We start from the raw sequence: 22628 nt of genomic DNA, 5'->3' as shown, positions 1-22628 counted from the left end.
CGATAAAATCTATGTAAAATCGGCACAAGGCAATGCCGTACTTCATTGTTAGGAATCCATGTAATAGTGATGTTGACTGCGGTCATCATAGACAATAAGATACCGATCTTGTAAATAAAATAAATCGTTCAAATTGCTACAGTATGACTAGATTTTAATTAAAAGTTAAAAATATATTGCACGATACTACAAGAAGCTATCTAAAGTGTCCAACTGGTCGAAGGTCATGAATAAAATAAAAAGAATTGTGATCATAACACTGATATAGACAATGACAACAATATGGGATCATCTTTAATATATCTGTTACAGTTTCAAAATTCGATGAAAAATCCAATGCCGCTTAAAGTGAGAGAAATGTCTAAAGTTCTAATAGAATTGAAAGTTTTATTCGCTCAAAATGCTCATAACAATAATTGGTAATACATTTCAAATATTAAGTACCTTTATAATGTATCGATAGAACCAAAATGATATCCTCTCAGCTTGGAAAGGGAAAACCCAGGATTGGGGGAGCGCTCCAGGCAATTTTTAGAACATTTCATAGGTGGTAGTAAATAATATTTATTTTATTATTAAAATTGAATATTTTGATGTTGATAAAATTGAATATATCTTTCGATTCAAATACCGAATATTTTTCAATCGATAATAATTATCGAGAATTGTTAATAATATTCAATTAAAAGTTGTTCAATCCCTAGTCATGCATAGACTAAGACGGTAACCATGGAGATAGTTAGTTTGGTAAGTCACGTGTTAAATGTCAAGAGTGGAAAGTAAACATAGGATTCATGTTATTTATTTACGTGCAAAATGTAAGTAAGTAAATCATAAAAGTGGAACGCCGAGCTATTTCCAAAACCCGTCCAATATTATAATACAATTTGGCTGCGACAACTACAATACAGAACATCTCCCAAATCGATGTGCATAAAATAATATAATACAATACTAGTAAGTAAGAGGTTATGATAACAATATTGCTATCAATAAGTTTATAGAATTGGTCCGCCAGGAATAATTGTTCTTACATAAAGATTTGTGTCATTTAGAACCTAGAAAGTATTATTTCGGCACTGTTGATCTAACGGCGAACAATGTATGGAGAACGAACATTGTCCTTTAACTTTATAAAACGAACGCGACATCAACACATTCCAATTATAAATTTTTAAAAACCAAAAACAAAATTGGTGGCGTGTTCCATTTCGCAATTATTGCCAAAGTTGAATAGAACGTAACGTGAAACTTTGCACTCGCAGCGCGACCGCGTTAGCTAGATCGCTTTAGTTAGTGGTTTGTTTACTAAAAGACTCTATGTAGGCTTGCTAGGCTTGGTAGAAACGTAGTATAGTCCCACGATTCTGAAACGTCAAGTAGCAAAAATCAAAAATTTACATAGGGCCCTCCTGTAAATAAATGTCAAAATTAAATGGTTGTAGGTATAACGTGGTAAAAATCAGAACGAATGATCCAGTATACATAGTAGCGCCATCCTGACAATGTTATAGCATCTATTATGCCTGTTTATATCTGTCTCCAGGTGCTCATAAAAATATCAAAAGGAAACCGTATCTTTTATGCAACATATTATTTACTTCATTGTTTCCTACCTCTTTCATTTCAACTAGTAGATATTGGATTGAGCGACTTCAGCTACATTCTAATACAATAAAGTAATTCAATAGAGCAGCATCTTCAGCAAACATTGTGGCACTTTGAACTGTATTCCTTGATCTGCCTTTGTCGTAAAATGAAAATAAAATACAATGCATCCACGACGTGGGTGATTCAAAAATTTCTGTAGAATGAATATTTATCCGGAGCTCTAGAACGATTTTGAATTGCTTGGCAATATCATCTGTGGCTTTGTAACTTTTTTAGGTTGGTACTGACCTATTAGGTTTTTTTCTTTGTGAAACATTTTGTTTCGTTAGAGGCCAGTTTTCATAAACCTCTAATTGCATCATGAGTAATAGCGCGTAATAAGGTAATCTTTGATTATCGCTGAGATTCAATTCGTTACATTTTATCGATAGATCAATGAAATGATGTTATTCAATATTAATGCATCGGCATCATCAAAATCAGAAGCAATAACTTAAAATGTAGGTAACTTACAGACTGCTTACCTACATCAGTACGTACACTCGCTACTGATTTCTTTTTACCTAAAATTAAATAATATTAATTAAGTAAAACTTTCATACCGAGAAGATCTAATCGTTTCCTTTAAAATATGTCAAGACGCAGTTTTATCTAAAAATCTACGACCATAAAGGTAGGGGAAAATTTGAAAACTGCCGTGTTTCATGTTTACCTCATGTTTGTCGTTTTAGTGCGACATAATTATATTCTTGCGTGCTTAAAAAATCTAATGAAATCAGCTTTTCTATGACCTAAGCACTGTCATTATTTTAATGGTTATAGTTCTACATTAAAAATATGAATATTTTCAGTTAGTAACTATTTACAGAGGGGAATGCTTAAGTAGCAGCACTTAATTAAAACTCGGTTATAAAAATAAAAGTTTTACCGGTAGAATGCTGATCCACATACAGCTACGCGAAAAAGCAACTAATAATGGTGTAATATGAAAAGGCAAGATTTTGGCGCCAAAATGTCGACATAACGTGCTACCAGAACACTAATTGTAAAAAAAGTATTATAAGACATTATTTAATTTAATCATTTTTAATCCACACCCGTTTTATTCGCCATTATAATGTTGTCGCAATCAAAATAATATCAATAAATTAAAATACAAGTCATTGAGTTATAATGTACTACGTACTTACAAGTTTTCTTTATTGCTCCATGTTGGTATTATTGTGCTTGCTCAAGCTATTTACTATTAGAGTAGGCGCACACTGTTGATTTTTCGTCGGCCGATAGTTTAGTCGGGCAGTTGATCAGTATGGGCATGTATGGGAGTGCGCACACTACGCCGATTCGATTTGGCCGATTCATACAATTTAAAATCGGGCACAACTATCGGCCAACTAAAAATCAACGGTGTGCTCTTACTCTTACGGTAAGTTCAACTGCCGACTTGTCAACAACAGATAATAAAACTAAGCAACTTTACCCACCTATTTTTATCTTCGTGATTCTCTTGCGTTCAGAAAAACCCAATCAACGTCTACAAACAAACCCGACCAAATTGTACCAACAGCTTTGCCAAAAAACACCATTAAACGGTCTAACAAAGAACTGTTCAAAACTCATACAAAGTTTTCGCAATAACGAAACTATCTAGATAAGGCTGTTGTTCACTATCCAGGTAAACAGAACTATTGGTCCGGCGAATGTCGGGATAAACCGACTACCAACTTTAACCGGGGAAAGTTGTTAAAAGAAAATCTATTAGTTTTTTGGCGCGAATGTCGGGGAGCACGCCATGTCGTGCCCGATTGGTTTTTTCAATCGATAACGATTGCTGTCTAGCGAATTACTCAGTCAGTTCCTGAGGTATTGAAGCAGCACGGGAGGGGTGACATTGACATATACAGGGTGGAATTTTGTAATGCCACCTGGAGGGAAAGTACTCTTAATATTGTAGATAGAAAAAAATTCTCAAAGAAAACATTCCTTTAATATTTAAAAGAAATAGAACTGCATTCAAAGATTTCCAAAAATTTGCTTGCCACACCCGGGAATCGAACCAACTAAAATCTGTTAAAAATTACACCCTGTATTTTTATTATAGATCGTTAGGGTTAAGTATAAGGATGAAATCTGTCTAACCAACTTGATAAATCAAATGAAAGGAAAACCATGAAATCTTAAATTAAGTATTTTAATTATGTACAGAAAATTGTAGGTTCTTTGAATGCAATTCTTTTTCTTATCTAAATATATAAAAGGAGAAACTGACTGACTGACTGACAGATCAACGCACAGCCTAAACGGCTAAACGTAGGCACTTGAAATTTGGAAGGGACGTAGTTTAGGTACCGTAGAGGTGCACTAAGAAAGGAATTCCCGAAATTACCACGGGAACGGGAATTAGCGGAAAAATCCTTTTGTATGAAAAATCTAAACTGCCTAAGTTAGATGATTGAAATTTGGTGTGCAGGTACCTTAGTAAATTTAAAGCTTAGGTACAACAGGATATCGTAAAATTCCCACGGGAATGGGAGTTAGCGGGAAAAAACATATGTATGAAAAAATCTAAACTGCGTAAGATAGACGCTTGAAATTTGGCATGCAGGTACCTTAGTAAACTTAAAGCTTAGTTACAACAGGATATTGCAAAATTCCTACGGGAACGGGAGTTAACCGCTGAAGATAGATGAAGGGGGTAAAACGGGATCCACGCGTACGAAGTCGCGGGCGGCCGCTAGCTATCATCTATATATCTATATAAATAAAAATGAATTGATGTTCGTTAGTCTGATTATAACTCGAGAACTACTGGGCCGATTGAGCTGATTTTGGTTTTAAAATGTTTGCCGTAGTCCAGGTCTAAACGATGAGTAAATACGCGCGCGATATTGTTTTTCTGTGACAGACAAAATTCAACGCGGGCGAAGCCGCGGGCGGAAAGCTAGTCAAAAATAAAGGAATGTTTTCTTTCAATAAAATTGTCTATCTACCTACAGTATTAAGGCTGAATTGCACCACCTAACTTTAGCGGTAACTATAACGATAACCGGTGATTTTGTATGGATTTTTACAGATTTTTGACGTTTGTTAAAATAAAAGTAAGATGGTGCAACCCAGCCTAAGATTACATTCTCTCCAGGTGCCATTACAAAATTCCACCCTGTATATGACGTGATATAACATACTCGTACTTTGAAGCACATCTAAAGTCTCGATGTCGTTTGACGTCTCAAAGACACTCCCGTGCCGCGGAATATCTCACACACTGACTCAGTGAACTAGACCTATAGTGTGAACTAGCACAGAAACAAAGAAAATTCAATTTGATCGGAGTCATCAAGCTATAAATAGAAATAACAGGGCGAAAATAACGTGACAAAAAGTTTATCGCTGAAAGATAGCGCCTTGACACGTATCAATCAATTTGTAATTGATCGATTACTTATAGTTTGCGATTCAACTTCTCTACTTACTAACTTTTGCACTCTTTTATAAACCTATATTATAGGTAATCTTGAAAAGATGTGTACCTACTACACCAATGCTTTTAGATTGACTTTTCATAAAAAACCCTCAAAGTTATCTACAATATGCGTTTAATGTAACTGAAAATGTCATAGTACCATTGCAAGTAAGTATTATCTGTGGTATTATACCTACTTACATCATAATTCTTGTTTAGCAGTATGTATAAAACTAGCTTTCCGCCCGCGGCTTCGCCCGCGTTGAATTTTGTCTGTCACAGAAAAACAATATCGCGCGCGTATTTACTCATCGTTTAGACCTGGACTACGGCAAACATTTTAAAACCAAAATCAGCTCAATCGGCCCAGTAGTTCTCGAGTTATAATCAGACTAACGAACATCAATTCATTTTTATTTATATAGATATATAGATGATAGCTAGCGGCCGCCCGCGACTTCGTACGCGTGGATCCCGTTTTACCCCCTTCATCTATCTTCAGCGGTTAACTCCCGTTCCCGTAGGAATTTTGCAATATCCTGTTGTAACTAAGCTTTAAGTTTACTAAGGTACCTGCATGCCAAATTTCAAGCGTCTATCTTACGCAGTTTAGATTTTTTCATACATATGTTTTTTCCCGCTAACTCCCATTCCCGTGGGAATTTTACGATATCCTGTTGTACCTAAGCTTTAAATTTACTAAGGTACCTGCACACCAAATTTCAAGCATCTAACTTAGGCAGTTTAGATTTTTCATACAAAAGGATTTTTCCGCTAATTCCCGTTCCCGTGGTAATTTCGGGAATTCCTTTCTTAGTGCACCTCTACGGTACCTAAACTACGTCCCTTCCAAATTTCAAGTGCCTACGTTTAGCCGTTTAGGCTGTGCGTTGATCTGTCAGTCAGTCAGTCAGTTTCTCCTTTTATATATTTAGATAATAATTCTTTATTTAGCATTCTAGATTTACAAGTGGGCAATCTTATAAGTAGCCACTTATTTCTTTATTTTTTTCAAATTTTGAATCACATTATTTATTTAAATAACGTTCCATAAACCATAAATTTAAACTTGTTCACTGCCTAACTTTATATGCAATTATTATACCAAAATGCAACGACCTAGTTTGTGGTCTCCACGAATTCGTACAAACCGTACATCAAGTTTAACACTACGGACTCTTACTTGGTTGTAATAGAATCTAGTTTGCAACGAACACGTATAATTGTGGACTGTATCCACGATCTAGGCTGAAAACGTTGTGAATAGCTCCTTCGGGCGCCGTGTATTCCATTTGCGAGGGAAGCGACCAATGGCTCGATACGTGTTACTTACCAACTGGGGGTTGCCACTTTATGGTAGAGTGAAAAAAAAAAGAAAATACTTTTATTAAATAAACACTTCACAATTACAAAATATGTGCCGCTCTCGTATAAGGTTAACCTGTGTAACGTATGAGTGAGTGAAACGTATTTTTTATTTACTTTATTATAAAACACTATTTTTAATGAAAAGGTACAATAACATAATGTGCGACTTGCACATAAAATAGAAATACCAAAAACAACAGGCAATTTAAAAAAAACCTTAAACAAACTTTGATAGTCAACTGCTGTACTAAATATCAGTTCGCTTTAAGTTTGCCGCTGGCGATATGACGTCACTCGAAGGGAAGCGTCTATGACTTCATCAAACTATATTTAAAATGTTTTTTATTTATTATGTTATTGATAAAAATTGTGTATTTGCGTAAAATAAGACACATTAATTGCGTTTAATCACTAACTAATTGCGTTTAATCGCGGTTGGGAGAGGGGACGCGCATTCCACGGACCGGCAAACTTAGCGCGAACGGGTAGTATATGACGACATTTTATTTCGTTTTAATACTTAACTATTCATTTGGTCAAAAGAGGCTAGTTATTTTATTTCAATATGATAAAGGTGGATTTGTGTAGTTGTGTGTGACCTTTAAAAACCACTATCGTTAACTTTATCACTGAATGAAGATATCAAACTACGGAAACTGTAGATAGATAGAATTACTTATCTGACAGATCGACAACATGTTATTTTACTTTACTTTTATTGTTATCTGGGCACGTATCTTACGGTCATCTAATATATTGTTTTATGTTTCTTCATTAATAATGGTATAATATATACTTACCTACTACTACTCGTTTAACACATTTCAATGTTGCTGTAAACACACAAATACTTAGGCTGGATTGCACCATCTTACTTTGACTTTGACAAACGTCAAAAATCTGCCAAACTCCATACAAAAAGCACCGGTTATCCCCATAGTTACCGTTATAGTTAGGTGGTGCAACTCAGCCTTTATAGTACATGCTTAGTACTTAGTACTTATAATTTTCTAAACAATACTAATCTTAAAATTACGTTCCTCTGAAATGTAATGAAACTCCATAAAATTGCTATTACATACTTATGCCAGTACATTTATTTAATAACATTACATCTTAGTTTTCACTTTATTCTCTCTTGAACGACAGATTTTCCGATGTATCGGAAAAATAGAAAACCGTTTCTCTCGGATGTTGGCAGCCCTGCACAGGTAAGGCGCCGACTAGCGGTGGCCGCGCGGAAATGTGGCGGAAATGTCCGACACTGGCCGTGTGTTACCAACTTTACGCGACCAAACGGAACCAACGTCATAAGACCGTAGCTACCTACTTCGTATTATTTGTTGATGTAGGTCAGGCCAAAGCATAGAATTTTACTGCTTATTGAAGTTTGGAAATTCCAACGAGGTACGACGATATATGAGCGTACTAATTCCGATTTAATGCCTAAATATACGATCAAAACAGAAATTATAGCTTTGCGCTATAAAATACTCGTTAGTATAAACTTCATCGATGTCTTAAGTCTTCATCATATCTCATGTCTTTATTTATTATACTAGTAAATCGATTCGTACAATAAGCTATAAAGAAATAAATATCCTTCTAAATCCAATTCTCTCAGTCCATTGACTTAAAACATGACACTTTTCGGTTCACGTATCCAAGAAGAGTACCTTAATAAAGGCATTCGAGTTTCCTTATCAAAAGTTTGTTGTCACGTCTAAACAGGAAGCGAAACGCAGACAAACACATTTGCCATTAATTTATCCAATACAATCTTGTTACATCGCGATCGCGTTCGGTGGAACGAAGCGCAATCTAATTTAGCAGCTTAGATTAATAAAACCTAGATGGATAGTCTTCATACAAACGCTTCGTCAAGAGTGAGGCAAAAATCTTATGTCATTAGTGTCAATTTTGTTGGGGAGTGTAGACAGTGAAGGCGATTTTCCCGAAAGTAGGGAAATTTTTAATACGTTTTTAATTATTTTATAACTAACAAAAACAAAACGCATCATGTACTTACTTATTTATTGTATTCAAAGTACCTACCTAATTACAATAAGATAAATCGACTGAAAAGTCTCGATTTCATAAAAAAGGAAGTGTATTTGTACGGCGAACAATTGGGAAATAAATTTTTTTGTTACTGGTATCATTCCCGTATTTAATTTTTGAAAGCCAAATTCAAGCAAAATACGCGTCGAATCGTAGTACTTACTTATGAAATGTAACACTGGTCACTTTCTTTAGTTTTTCTGATGTATTTAGACACCCTTTCACAGCACAAACCGTCTTAATTAATTAAAAGTCGTCGGACGTGTTTACCAATTTTTCACTTTGACAGTTCATATGACGTTTACGAGTAAGCCATTCTGGCTTACTAAAATCTGCCTCACCTTTCGTGCACTGACTATCTATCTAGGTTTTATTAATCTAAGTTTAGCAGATAATTCCGCGGGAACAAAAATGGAACGGAATGGAGAAGTAAATAATAGAGACAAACGCGGCGGCGTCAAATCCAATCTCGTTGCGATATCGCTGGACCGCTACACTCGAAGAGTTTATGCGAGAAAGCAGTGAGACGAAATTCTGCTGGGTTTTAAAATAATTGCGTTATTTTATAATATTGCACGCCACACAAAATTTTACAACCACAAGAAAAATAAAAGTTGGAAAAACAGTGAAGGCTAGTGTACTTATTTATGGTGCCGAGTGTTCATAGATAATCGATTTCAATTCATCATCATCATCGTCATCCTCATCATTTCAGCCATAGTACGTCCACTGCTGAACATAGGCCTCCCCCAATGACTTCCACATCGCACGGTTGGTAGCGGCCTGCATCCAGCGACTTCCTGCTACCTTTATCAGGTCGTCGGTCCACCTTGTGGGTGGACGTCCCACGCTGCGTTTTCCGGTACGTGGCCTCCACTCCAGAACCTTGCTGCCCCATCGGCCGTCAGTTCTGCGTACTATGTGCCCTGCCCATTGCCACTTCTCTTGCTAATCTCAAACTTTTAAGAAAGACCTTCATACTATCTTGCTCGATCCGATATGCCTTTGAAACCCAAACGTCTGTGACCTGCGCATCCAAAATCAAGTTTATTGTGTGTAATTTGAATAAATTTTTCACTACTTATCTGGTTTAGATCTAGTTTCGGCATGATAGTACCTCATTTATCTTTTTCCCGCCAAGCTTTCAAGCATATTCTTCGTTTTTTGAAACCCGTCTCAACAGTCCGGCCCTTTGAGAATTACACTGCTGGCTCTACCACAGATTATATTTCCACTTGTTTTGCGAATGTCCCGTGCAATTGTACGTACAAATTGCTTGAGCTGGCCAGTTTACATTTTGCATTTTACTCCTCTGTTTAATTTAAAAAAGCACTCTGTTGCGATCCCCTTTGTGAATTAATTCATCATTGAGATTTCTTTCTCATTATTGTATTGTTTTAGTGGACACTTCGTTGGGACTGGAAATAACTGAATTAATTATTACCTAGGCCTACTTTCTTTCTAAAATGTTGCAATAAAATATGCTCTATTGATTACGCTTTTGTTTTCATATCCTATTTTCAAATTACCAACACTCGTGATTCAGTTAAAAACAGTTAAGCTTCAGCTTTACCTAAGTAAAAGTTTTTCTCTGGACAGAAATAGAAATTAAGTTAAATACTAATCTATGAAATCGTAGGCGTCATCTCAAAATGTTTTAAACCTGAAATTCTTAAAACAACTATTTTGTTAGGTAGTTTTCAGTGTCTTGTAATCTGTAAATACATAGATACCTACTCTCAATATATTTTAAACACCTCAGAATAAAACTAACAATCGTCTCAAGCATATGTACACACCTAAGCTACTCGTATGTTGTAAATAAGCTCTCAGCTCATAGATAAAATAAAACAAAGCAAAACAAGAGATTAAAGTAGCGGGTCAACTCTAGCTAGGAGGAGGAAAACAAACAATCAAGGGATTGCTTCTGCAACTTTAAATCAGAAAACTATTGTCTTGTAAAATAGTGCGTCGATCAGTGATGTTCTAGGATAGTTTTCATTATGATATCGATAAATTTTTTGAACATTAATTAAAAGTTTTTAAAGTTAACTTTTTTATTAAAAAAAACTGCGAACGAATTGAGGACATCCTCCTTTTGTTGAGGTCGGTTAAAATAAAGACCCAACATGAAACAAATAAATAAAACTTTTTGACATTACTACGCCAAACGACCTTAATGTAAAAAATAAAATAGACTCTACATCTATCTTAATTCCAATTTCAGTACTTAAAGAATGTCATTCAAACATTACCTACTTTACAAAACTGTAGTTATTTATATTCTTTTCACGCCAGCTTGTTCCAAAGTAAACAATTTCACTAAAAGAATTGCTCTCAAATATAAAAGTTAAATAAAAACGCAATAAAGAAGTGGAAACAAACTTGGCTGAACTTGGCAATTCGACAATTGCATTACATTCGGTGCATCCGAGGAATACTTGGCAAAGACAAAGAGTGCTGGAGGGCAGACTTGTGAGTGGGTCAGCGCGGTTGCAGAAAGAATTTGAAAGTTAAATAAAATAAAGTAACTCTCTTTGAAAAATTTTGTTTTTGAATAGTTTCCTTATAATCTACATAAATAAAAGAACAAATAATATGTAGTTTAAAAAAGTGTTCAGTCCTTTTTTAAGGCTTTACAAAATGACGCATTGCACATTATAAGTAAGCACCTATCTTCTTATGTTAGCTTAAAACCCACACTTAAAATAAGTACAGAAATAGCGATGCGATCCCCACGTGTTAAAAAATATGTTAAGATTAATTTCCATGTAATCTTTCTAAGTTCAGAAAGAAATCTCCGAATGAGCAGAAGCACAATTTATTATTCTTGCGATGTAATTTCAAAAGTAACTTTTCCACTACTATTAAAGTTTTTAAACTAATTTGTCAGCGTCGTGATCACTTATGCAGGAATACCTAGATTTAATATCTCTGAAACTTTACACTTCAGGCTTGCCTCTTTGTAACTTGCTAACTTGTTCAAAGTAGTTTATTAAAATGAACTCAGCCCCGTCCGGGCTGTCCGAACCTGTCCGGGACTGTCCGGAACCTGCCCCGTGCCGTCCGGACTGCGGTTCACATCGGTAAACGTAGTTACGTCCACTTAATTGAGTTATAGTGTTGGGAATTTTATGAAACTTTCATCGATAATATTTTATTAATCAGAATGAAAGACTGAAGGGTCGTTAATTTTACTTAACTGTGTCCTTTGACCATTTATCATTACTTTGTTTAGCCATCAAGCTATGGCACCTTATGCAGTTGTATTAAGAACGATTATGCAACAAAAATCGAAGGTCTGGCGTGCTGTAAATAAGTAAATACAAACATGCTATCATTTATTGTAATATATCATTATTTATCAATGTTGACAATCTAACTCACGATATGAAAGGTTAACGATTCATTCATTTATTACCAAATTAAATACTGTTTACAAAATTAAGGCTTCAATTTGTTGCTCTTGAATATAACATACTTACAACAATGATTACTATTTTTCTACCTTATCGATTCTATCGCGCAAAAATTATCGAATGAACTCCCGTCTAAGATATTGTACTTGTATCGCTAATACTGATAAAAAGCTGAAATTGAACCGATTTCAGTACAGTAATAATTGCTGCAATTTTTTTCTCCATCTTAAGAACCATATATCACTAATTGTTTGTTTTTACTTTCTGGGAAAAAGAACAATTCAAGTCGAGATAAGTTTTATCGACGTTCGTTATTTTTCAATATTCGTAACTAGTCGTTATTCTATGCTAGATAGTGTATCACTATCACTATTCACCATACTGTGGTATCCCGATTTTGTTTCCAAACTTTTTGTGAACTGTACAAAATTTGACTCTTTTATAGCGTTTTTTTTAAATTTCTTTGGTTTTGCATGCACATAAATTATTTGTAAACAGTGGCAATTTTTCAATTTATTTTAGTGACACACAATTTATGGTAGAGTTTTAATCAGGGTTCAAAAATATCCTTATGATATATGTATATCATAAATATCGGATATTTTCGAACCCTGCAGGGCTAAGATGCGCGCCGTGATAAACTGCTATCGCGGCGTTATATCGATTTTGACGTCACTATATCGTTTTATCTACCGGCGCTAACATGGCACCCCGAAAATTATCATGTCATCTGTCAAAATGTGATAGTGATAGATTTGTTTTTTTTTTTTGTGATAAACCTGGCAAGCCCTAACATGAAGCGCTAACTATATCATATTTTGACATCACGATAGGATAGGATGTGGTGTTTTTATCGTCCTCGATCCTTGCCCACGATAGCAAGACGATAGGAGATTAACTTTTTTGCAAGCTACTTTAACTCTATTTATTTATCATTTATAATGGTAAATGACATTTTACGACTAATTTGAGGCTAGTAAAATTCAAAGAAAGGAATCTAGCACCTTTGTGATACTTTTACTTCTAGGTGGAGATTGAGTTCTAGTTCAAGAGTTTATCAGTGTGAGGCGAATCTTGCGACAGTTTATAATCGCTAGCTGCAAAATCTTAGTGCTCCCACAGTCCCACCCACATATTAATTATTACATTACCTACCTTGTAAAATAACCATTACTTACCTACTTAGGTAAGGTAGGCAGTCAACAGTAGGTACATCAGACAATACATATTATGTTGCAAATGTCGTGAGATACCCCACAGTGTTTAGCTTGATTTAAGTACCTACTGTCATCTGTACATAATCTTGTAAAATTATTGAAAATGGGGCGGAATGTGGTGACCGAGCTTCTTGTGTCTACATCAAACAGTGGCAAGGTCATTGTCAGAAATTAGCATTGGGTGGGATGTGTAATCAAACTTGCTATAATAACAATGAGAATAAATGAATTTTACTAATTTTATAACTTGATGGTGATACCATACATACATTCCACATTTCTATCAATCTAATTCCTCCATGTGGTCTTTTTTAAGGGCTTTAATGTGACAGAATGATAATCTTGTACAATTTATTCCATTATAATAAATTCATCATCATCTCAGCCATAGGACGTCCACTGCTGAACTTAGGCCTCCCCCAATGCTTTCCATGTTGCCCGATGGGGCAGCAAGGTTCTGGGGTGGAGGCCGGGTACCGGAATACGCAGCGTGGGACGTCCACCCACAAGGTGGACCGACGACATCATAATGGTAGCAGAAAGGCGCTGGACGCAGGCAATAAATTCATTATTGCAGTGTAATTTCAAAATAATTCAACCACTATTTACAAAATCTTTATTTGGAAAACTTTTGTTTTACAATAGCTATTTATAATTTCAAATACAAACAGAATTCTATGAATTGGTTAGCCTAGCCAGTACCCTTGAAGTTTTTCTTGCTGATTGTTATTGTAAATTTTCATGATAGTGAGCAAGACTTGATTATGTCTGCTTTAGAATGAAATAATCACTCATAATCCCACACTTCTTCATCCACTGTCTGAAAAAAGAAAGAATATTATTTAAACACAATTATAAATATTACAATTACATAAACAGTTCATAAATAGAAACATTTACTTAATCCTATTTGTATTTTAAGTTTACATACAAAATATTGATCACAGTATTATTACACGGTGAAAGAACTATGTGAAATAAATATAGGAAAGAAGGTGAACGCTTATTTGTAGGAATAAAGATATTTTTCCTTTTCTCCGGTGCTGTTACTTATGAAAATCAAGATCTGCGGAGTATAGCTAATATTTTAGACTTTAGGTACTTACTTTGCTACTTATGAGTGTAACTTTATTTCTCAAATCTCAATAAACTTTCTGACTGCTTCATGTAAGTTGAATAATTACTGTAAACCTCGCATTCTGGGGTAGGTAGTGGAGTTCGGTTATTCTGTTAATTTTGAAGACTTCATTCTTTAATACTATCGGTATGATTAGGAATTCTTCATTGTTTTTCTTTAACTTGGTTATCTCTTCGTTTGATATTTTCCGTACTTTAGAAATATTAAAAATAAGACTGGAAACATAAAAATACAATTTTAAAAACACAAACAAATACAATCAAGCAGTCATGTAATGTCAACAAAATTGACATAACTTTTTTTTTATGACGTTCTCACTGCTTTAAGATATGTGTTTTTAGCCGAATTAGTAGCAGAAATGAACGAGATTGAACGAATGAGCTAAAATATTTCAAGGTTGGCCAACATAATAACGCAATTTTTTCTTAATATGGCAACAATTCGGTTATCACGCGATAGCGGTCGATAGACTTTTCTATCGATGGTCCCATGTTAGGGAAAATGATAAAATTATCTACGTGATCGAAAATTGTCTTATCATATCATGTCATTGTCGATGCGCGCATCTTAGGCCTACTGGTTTTAATACATTTTATCGATATTCTTACGGCCTTAAGAACTACTTAATGTTAACTTTATTCCTTGTTCCGGTAGCAATAAGATCTCTGTCTAATTGCAAAGTCAATTCATAAATTATTTCTGTATACCGCAGCTGCACTAAAGCTATAAAATAACGCCAGCCACCAATGCCTTGTACTATTAATGGCTTCTCCCGACCAAGAACAACGGATAAGTTGTTAGTTAATCTGTTAGTAGTTAGTTGTGCTCAGCTTCAAGATTAAGAAAAAGGGGTTTGAGTTATTTTTTAATAAGAGTTTTTCTTTGCTACTAGCTAATTACTCGACAAAGACAATCTCATTATGAAACCCAACCAAGACGAATATCCATTCGTCATTTGATCATTCTACAGTACAGTGGGTCTAGACAAAGTGCAAATTATAATCGCAAACCACTCGAAAAGTGGTCGAAAAGCCCCTTTTTTGTATGGAATTTTGACGGATTCGATTTTCGATTCGATCAAAAAGTGCGTTTTGTCTAAGGGGGCAGCACCAATCAATATCGGCTTTAGGAATATGTATTAAGATTAGCTCCTTTTTTATCATAATGCTAAAAACTTGATTTAATCTCCTTCATATTATGTTCTTTGATTTATCTAAATATTGACGACATTCAACCATTTATAGCCTCGATCTACTTATTTTTGAATTTGAATAGAGCTTTTTTTTCATTCTGTAATTTGTAGAAAATGACTTCGTAGATTTTCATATCCTTACGATATATCGATATCGATAGACAAAACATTGTCCGACATTTCACTATCATAGACTGGCCACCCAATGGTTTCAATTACAAAATTGAATTGCATTTCAATAAAAAGTGATGTTTGAATTAATCCATTTTGATTTGTTTTGCGTTTGTAAAGGATTAATTAACTAGTAGTTTTTGAAAATTGGAATACAGTCGATTTGAAATTTACTTATTTCAAGTGTTTTAAATCTTGTAGATACTTTATCGGACTTTTCATTGAAAATTTTCATTGTCTATGATTTTTTTTAAAACAAACTTAAGTTTGACTGGAAGATAATGCTATACTATGGCATTAAGGTCACCTTTTGTATACTTACCTATTTGCACATTGAACAAAAACGGTGTTTTATCACAAGCATCTCACCTCACCTCTTTCGACATGCAGGCATCAAGCCATTTTTTTTTTTAAATAATTACCTTTGTCAAAAGTGACAAGAACTATTGTCAGACTTGTCAGATGACATTTATTGTAAACACCACAATATGCCTGAGAAAATTCAATTATTCTTGCAATTCGTGACATTGCGATTGATAATGGTATGTGGAAATTTGCCGGGTTAGTGCCGCTTGTTTTTAGGATACTATTTTTAAAGCTTTTCCAGTAGAAAATGTCTACTTATTACCATTTTACTCATTGATGCTTTTCTTTGTTCCAGTGTTCCCCAATGTACCGGCCGCGCCAGGAATGCCATGCGCTGGAGAGGATAGTAAGTACACTTTCAACTATTTTATTAGGGTGTCCTACAAAAGTCAAAGTCAAAGTCAAAATTTCTTTATTTGTTTAGACTAATAAATAGTTCTTGCAAATCGTCATTTTGCTCTTAAGGAGCCTCTACATGTCTCATAATCTTTTTACCCTACCAGCGCTTCGAGACCAACCCTACCCTCAACTCAAATGGCATATTGAAATCCTAAACGCTATATTTCACCGGGACACCATGGCAGCGCAACCAGTCGCCGGCTACCAACAAAATGTATAGAGCTTTGCGCAACCAAACGGACACCAGGTGAGTAACTCTCTATAGAGCTGTATACATGTTGTTGGTAGCCGGCGACTGGTTGCGCCGCCATGGTGTCCCGGTGAAATATAGCCCTAAGGGCCTTTGCCACACTGGCGGATTGCAAACGGAGTGGCGCCGGCGCGGCGGGCACCGCAATCCGCCAATGTGGCAAGGCCCTTATGGGATAACTCTGATGTCCACCTGTATCTGGCTTTCCAAACTCTCAAGGGAATCAAACCCCAAAGAGTATACGTACGTACTTCTTGTTGACCTAGTGATAAAATGTGATAAGCTAGATCTTACAGGAAAATTACTAAAGAGAAAAATCAGGAAATACGCGACTACTCCCACCTCTCGTTCCCACCGCTGCAACTTCTGTGTGGCCAGGATCTACAGCTTGACTCATAGAAAGACCGTCGCTTCTCGGCCTTTTGGCTAAGATCAAAGTGTAGTAAATCAGGAAATAGTTTATTTATAATATTTGGAGACCTTAGCACCCGTAACGCACTCCGTTCAGATTTAAAAATCCAGCCAGTCCCTCTCAAACTTAAACATCTTCAAATAATGAAAAGTATTTATTTTCTTCAATCGGAACTTCGTATCAGTGGTCAACGCCCACTTCTCGGTAATCCGAATCGGCCGAATCGATAAGATAACATCGATAAGTCACAGTTCACATCCTTTCGAGCCGGGGCGTCGACGCGGGCCATGCCGGACCAAGTAGATGTCTTGCTCCATCCAGATAGCGAAGTATTTGACAGGTGATCCGTACTTTTCTGACAGAAAATACTTTTTTCTGCAACTTTTTTTTTAAATAAGAATTTAATGTATACCTGTTTATCGTATCAGAAACTCCTTTATTGCCTGTCAAATATTTGTTTTTATTTCCAACTAGCTGACCCGGCGAACTTTGTTCCGCCTTAATGGCAATAAATAAGCAGACTTTTTTTTTATTTCGAACGGGATAAAAAGTATCCTATGTCCTTCTCCTGGCTCTAAACTACCTCCCTGACAATTTTCAGCTAAATCGGTTCAGCCGTTCTTGAGTTATAAGCGAAGTAACTAACACGACTTTCTTTTATATATACAGGGTGTTAGGTAAATGGGTATATGAGCCGACACTAGCCCATGTTAACATGGTCATATAAATGGTATGGTGAAGTCAGAAAATTGATATCTTCATTTTAACTATTTTAATTTTCATACAAATCGGATTTTGTAAAATTTATTTTGTATGAAATTAAAAAAAATAAAATCATGATATCAAATTTCTGACTTCACCATACCATTTATATGCCTATGTTAACATGGGCTAGTGTCGGCTCATATACCCATTTACCTAACACCCTGTATAGATGAAATATTTATCGAATGTATTGTTATTTAGATATTCGAATTGGGTATTTACTTACTTAGTGGTAATTGTTTTTGTTTCTGAAGTCCGATAAGAAGAGTACCTACTAACTTTTAAAAATACATTGTAAAAATGAGTTGGTTCGGCTTTATAAACGTAATTTTAGTTTTGATTCACGTTATCAACGTTCATGTAAACTCCCTTTGAGTCATCGTAAAGCACAAATCAATCATCTAAAATGCGATGAGCAAATAGATAGACACCTCTACCTACAAGATTAGACATCTTTATCGCCACGAAGCGATCTCTTCCAAACAACACAGGGCAGAAGCCACCAGAGCAAAAAGCAAAATATCAGTACCTTTGTTGACGTTTCATCGACTCGACATGCCGACTCGGCAATATTTAACGTAACGCCTACGTGTGCCATCGTGGCTTATACCCCTCGCAAACATAAACACACAATTAGATCAGAGGGCTTGCCAATCGAACGAATAACAAATATTTGCGGGTAATATTTTGAAATCGCCTGAAATGGTCAAAATGCTATGACATTACAGTTTTTTCCCTGAAATATCATTTCAGCACATTTAACATAAATATTATGCTCTATTAAACAGACTTCAAAAAGGAGAAGGGTCTCAATTCGTCTGTATGTTTTTTGTACGTATTTTACCGCAAAACTCCTTAACATTTTTAACAACTTTTTACCCGACTGCGCACGAAGGAGGGTTATGTTTTTTCCAAACGTTTGCGCAGTTTCAAGTATTTCTCGTACTGTTTGGCCTGACCGCAGACCGCATCCAGTTTGGCGAATCCTTAAGAAGAGAACATGATAGTGTTGTTATGTAATAAATGCACTATGTAATCGTAGATTTAGGCTAACTGTTATTGTATTGTGTTCCAGGGAGCATATACAGAAGAGGAGCGAGGCGGTGGCGGAAGCTCTACCGAGTCAATGGACACATCTTCCAAGCGAAAAGGTTTAATAGAGTAAGTTCTTGATTGTTATACTCACTTATATCAGTCAGTCAATCGTATCCACTGATCACGCAAGACAATAGATGATTCTATAAAATAAGTAAGCTCATGTAGTCACCAAAAGACAGATACTACATGTATTTGGCATTACTGTACAAGACATCACTGAGTTATACTTTCACGAAAATCCCCAGCTTTCAAACATGCCTTTGTTGAACTAACTGCTAATAATTTTGAGATTTCTGTGATACCTATTTATCTTTTTAAAATTGCGTTTCTATATTCCATAATCACAAGCGTACTGAAAAAATAAATTGGCAGGCAAATCGGTCTACCTTATGTCTCAGAATTACGCTCTACCAAAATCAAATCAAAAATATCGTTTGTTGGACTATTTAAATTAGTACCTGCAAATTGTCAATCCTATCCTGTAGAGATAGAAGCTATTTGTCTCCTATCTTTTTTTACACGACTGTGGCAGGAGGATTATGTTTTTAAATGATTTACTTTACATCATATCCTAATCAAACTCTCTATTACCTTCCAGCGCGCCTTCTGTGCCTTCTGCCAGGATCGGATATGGGGCCTCGGGCGGCAGGGCTTCAAGTGCATCCAGTGCAAGCTGCTGGTGCACAAGAAGTGCCACAAGCTGGTCCAGAAGCCGTGCTCCAACGAGCACGTGGACCCGGTCGAGGTTAAGGATGACGCTAACGGGGAAAGCACGCTCGGACGGGCCTCTTCTGTCAGGTAAGAAACTTAAGCACCCTCTGCAGTGTTTTCAATGAGGGGTTTTATAACCAAAAGACGTCCACTGCTGAACAAAGCCCTCATCCAAGCAACTGCACTCTCTGCATAACTCTTAAACATGATCTGATTTTTGAGAAAATTAAACAACAGCCACTATCTGCATCTTAAAAGTTGAATGAGAATGGTCTGGAAGAAGCGTTATTATTTATACGTTTACTTGATTTGCCATTATAAGTGGGTATTCTGCTGAAAACCATTATGAGTAGTAAAGCCCTACCCGCAATGTATGGATGCTTCTATCAAAACAGTTTGTTACATAGTTTCGAGACACGCATATAAACACTGAGTTTTGCTGGAAATTTATTCCAACTATCGAAACGTTGCAGGTCGAGGGCAGAGCCCGAGCCTCCGCTGCCGGAGACGCCGCCGGCGCCGGCGCCCGCCAGCCTGCTGCCCCGCGAGGACCTCGAGCCAGGCTCGCAGCGCCAGTACTCGCTGGAGGACTTCGAGTTGATCCGGGTCATTGGACGCGGGTCATACGCCAAGGTACGTGACCTTATAGACCAGGTTGGAGCTCAAGTCTCTCCCATAGACTCCTGAGAGGCCAGCCTGCTGCCTCGAGAGGATCTGGAGCCGGGCTCGCAGCGCCAGTATTCGCTGGAGGACTTCGAGCTGATCCGGGTCATCGGACGCGGGTCTTACGCCAAGGTATGGACCTGATAGACTAGGGCAAAGCCCGGGGTCTCTACCACAGACACATTTGATCAGTTGCCCCGCGAGGACCTGGAGCCGGGCTCGCAGCGCCAGTACTCGCTCGAGGACTTCGAGCTGATCCGGGTTATCGGCCGCGGGTCATATGCCAAGGTATGGGACCTGGTAGACCTGGTTGGAACTCAAGTCTCTCCCATAGACTCCTGAGACGCCAGTCTGCTGCTCTGAGAGAAGCTGGAGCCGGGCTCGCAGCGCCAGTACTCGCTGGAGGACTTCGAGCTGATCCGGGTCATCGGCCGCGGGTCATATGCCAAGGTACGGGACCTGGTAGACTTTCAGGTCTTTTACACAGACACTTCTGGTCAGTTGAGACGTCAGGCTGCTGCTCTGAGAGGAACTAGAGCCGGGCTCGCAGTGCGAGTACTCGCTGGAGGACTTCGAGCTGATCCGGGTCATCGGCCGCGGGTCTTACGCCAAGGTACGGGACCTTATAGACTAGGTTGGAACTCAAGTCTCTCCTATAGAATTCTGAGACGCCAGCCTGCTGCCCCGCGAGGATCCGGACCTGCCTGGTACTCCGATCTCGTCTCCTCGGAGGCGAACTTCGCCCGGCTGCGTGAATTCGCGTACGGCTGGCATAGAAGGAGGACCGCTAGCGCTGCACGGCACCAGATGGTGTCATCCGTGGAGTGATCGTCAGGCCCCAGAAGGGGGAGAACTGTACTAGAGGGACAAGGACGAAGAAAATAACTTGTAGGGAGTCAAGAAGTGTGGCGCGGTGGAGTGCAATCTGCCCTAGGCAGCCGCAATTCCGCGCACACCTCCCGCGATTCGGCCAGTATAACCGCAAGGTTGGTATGGCCATGGGTGGTGGTAGGTTGCCCCGCGAGGACTTGGAGCCGGGCTCGCAGCGCCAGTACTCGCTCGAGGACTTCGAGCTGATCCGGGTCATCGGCCGCGGGTCATACGCCAAGGTATGGACCTGATAGACCGGAACCGTATAACCAAGCGCTCGCCTTAACGATGATGTCATGTGTCTGATATTTCGCGATAGTCTTCGCTACAGCGCTCGTCTAATATCGAACTCCTCCTAATTTCGTCTGATTAATTTCGTTGCTGATTCTAAGAACTTAACTTTTGGTAAGATTTCATTGGCGAACAAACTGTTAATCCCAGGCTTTACAGAAGTTGCAGTGATGCGAACGAGAGGTGGAAAATCCCAAAACTACAAGTTCCATACAACTTGTTTCCAAACAGATTCATAATGTTTTCCATTTCTTATGTCCCCAGGTGCTGATGGTGGAGCTGAAGCGAACAAAACGCGTGTACGCCATGAAAGTCATCAAGAAGGCCCTGGTGACGGACGACGAGGACATCGACTGGGTGCAGACGGAGAAGCACGTGTTCGAGACCGCCTCCAACCACCCCTTCCTGGTGGGGCTGCACTCCTGCTTCCAGACGCCCAGCCGGCTGTTCTTCGTCATCGAGTTCGTGAGGGGCGGGGATCTCATGTGAGTGGAAGTCTCCTTCATCTTTAGCATATCATCACCAGGTCATTTAGTCCACTGCAGAATGACACTCTCTAAGGGAGGATTTGGCCTACCCACCCCACATTGGCGAGACCAGTTGTCGAGGAATCATGTTCGCATATTTCTTCCCTTAGTCTCCTAAGATGTTTTTTATGGTATGTCATTGTTAGTCTCATCTTACGACATCAACGGGAAGAGTCCAGACGGAACCACATGGCTCCGTTTTATTATGATCTTTATGTCAGCCAATGGTAGGTCACTGCTCGACATAAGTCTCCCTAAGGAACACCACAAACCAGGACCTCCCGCTTTTTTCATCCAGCTGCTGCAAGCTTCTTAAGTAGGTCCATCGAACTGGTGGGTACCCTTCTCTACGTGTGCCAAGACGTGATCTCAATTTGAGAACCCATTTGCTCCACTTACCTTCGGTGATCAAGAAGGTCCTGGTGACGGACGACGAGGACATCGACTGGGTGCAGACGGAGAAGCACGTGTTCGAGACCGCCTCCAACCACCCCTTCCTGGTGGGGCTGCACTCCTGCTTCCAGACGCCCAGCCGGCTGTTCTTCGTCATCGAGTTCGTGAGGGGCGGGGATCTCATGTGAGTCGAAGTCACCTTCATCTTCCCCATATCATCACCAGGTCATTTAGTCTCCACTG

At 37.9% G+C, this 22628-nt stretch overlaps 1 protein-coding gene across 1 annotated transcript in view; it reads left to right on the top strand.

The window, feature by feature from the left end:
• The window catches only part of LOC135078810 (atypical protein kinase C), a 272495-nt gene that overhangs the window by 232174 nt on the left and 17693 nt on the right, over window positions 1-22628 (top strand). The window contains exons 3-7 of the mRNA XM_063973375.1: window positions 16302-16352; window positions 18908-18993; window positions 19529-19728; window positions 20115-20274; window positions 21730-21950. Of these exons, the coding sequence (XP_063829445.1) occupies window positions 16302-16352; window positions 18908-18993; window positions 19529-19728; window positions 20115-20274; window positions 21730-21950 (718 nt within the window). The remainder of the gene's footprint in view (window positions 1-16301; window positions 16353-18907; window positions 18994-19528; window positions 19729-20114; window positions 20275-21729; window positions 21951-22628) is intronic.

The sequence above is a fragment of the Ostrinia nubilalis genome, chromosome 15, assembly GCF_963855985.1.
Source record: "Ostrinia nubilalis chromosome 15, ilOstNubi1.1, whole genome shotgun sequence".
NCBI classification, from domain to species: Eukaryota; Metazoa; Arthropoda; class Insecta; order Lepidoptera; family Crambidae; genus Ostrinia; species Ostrinia nubilalis.
Note: the sequence above shows the minus strand (reverse complement) of the source record. Positions and strands in the feature narration are given on the sequence as shown.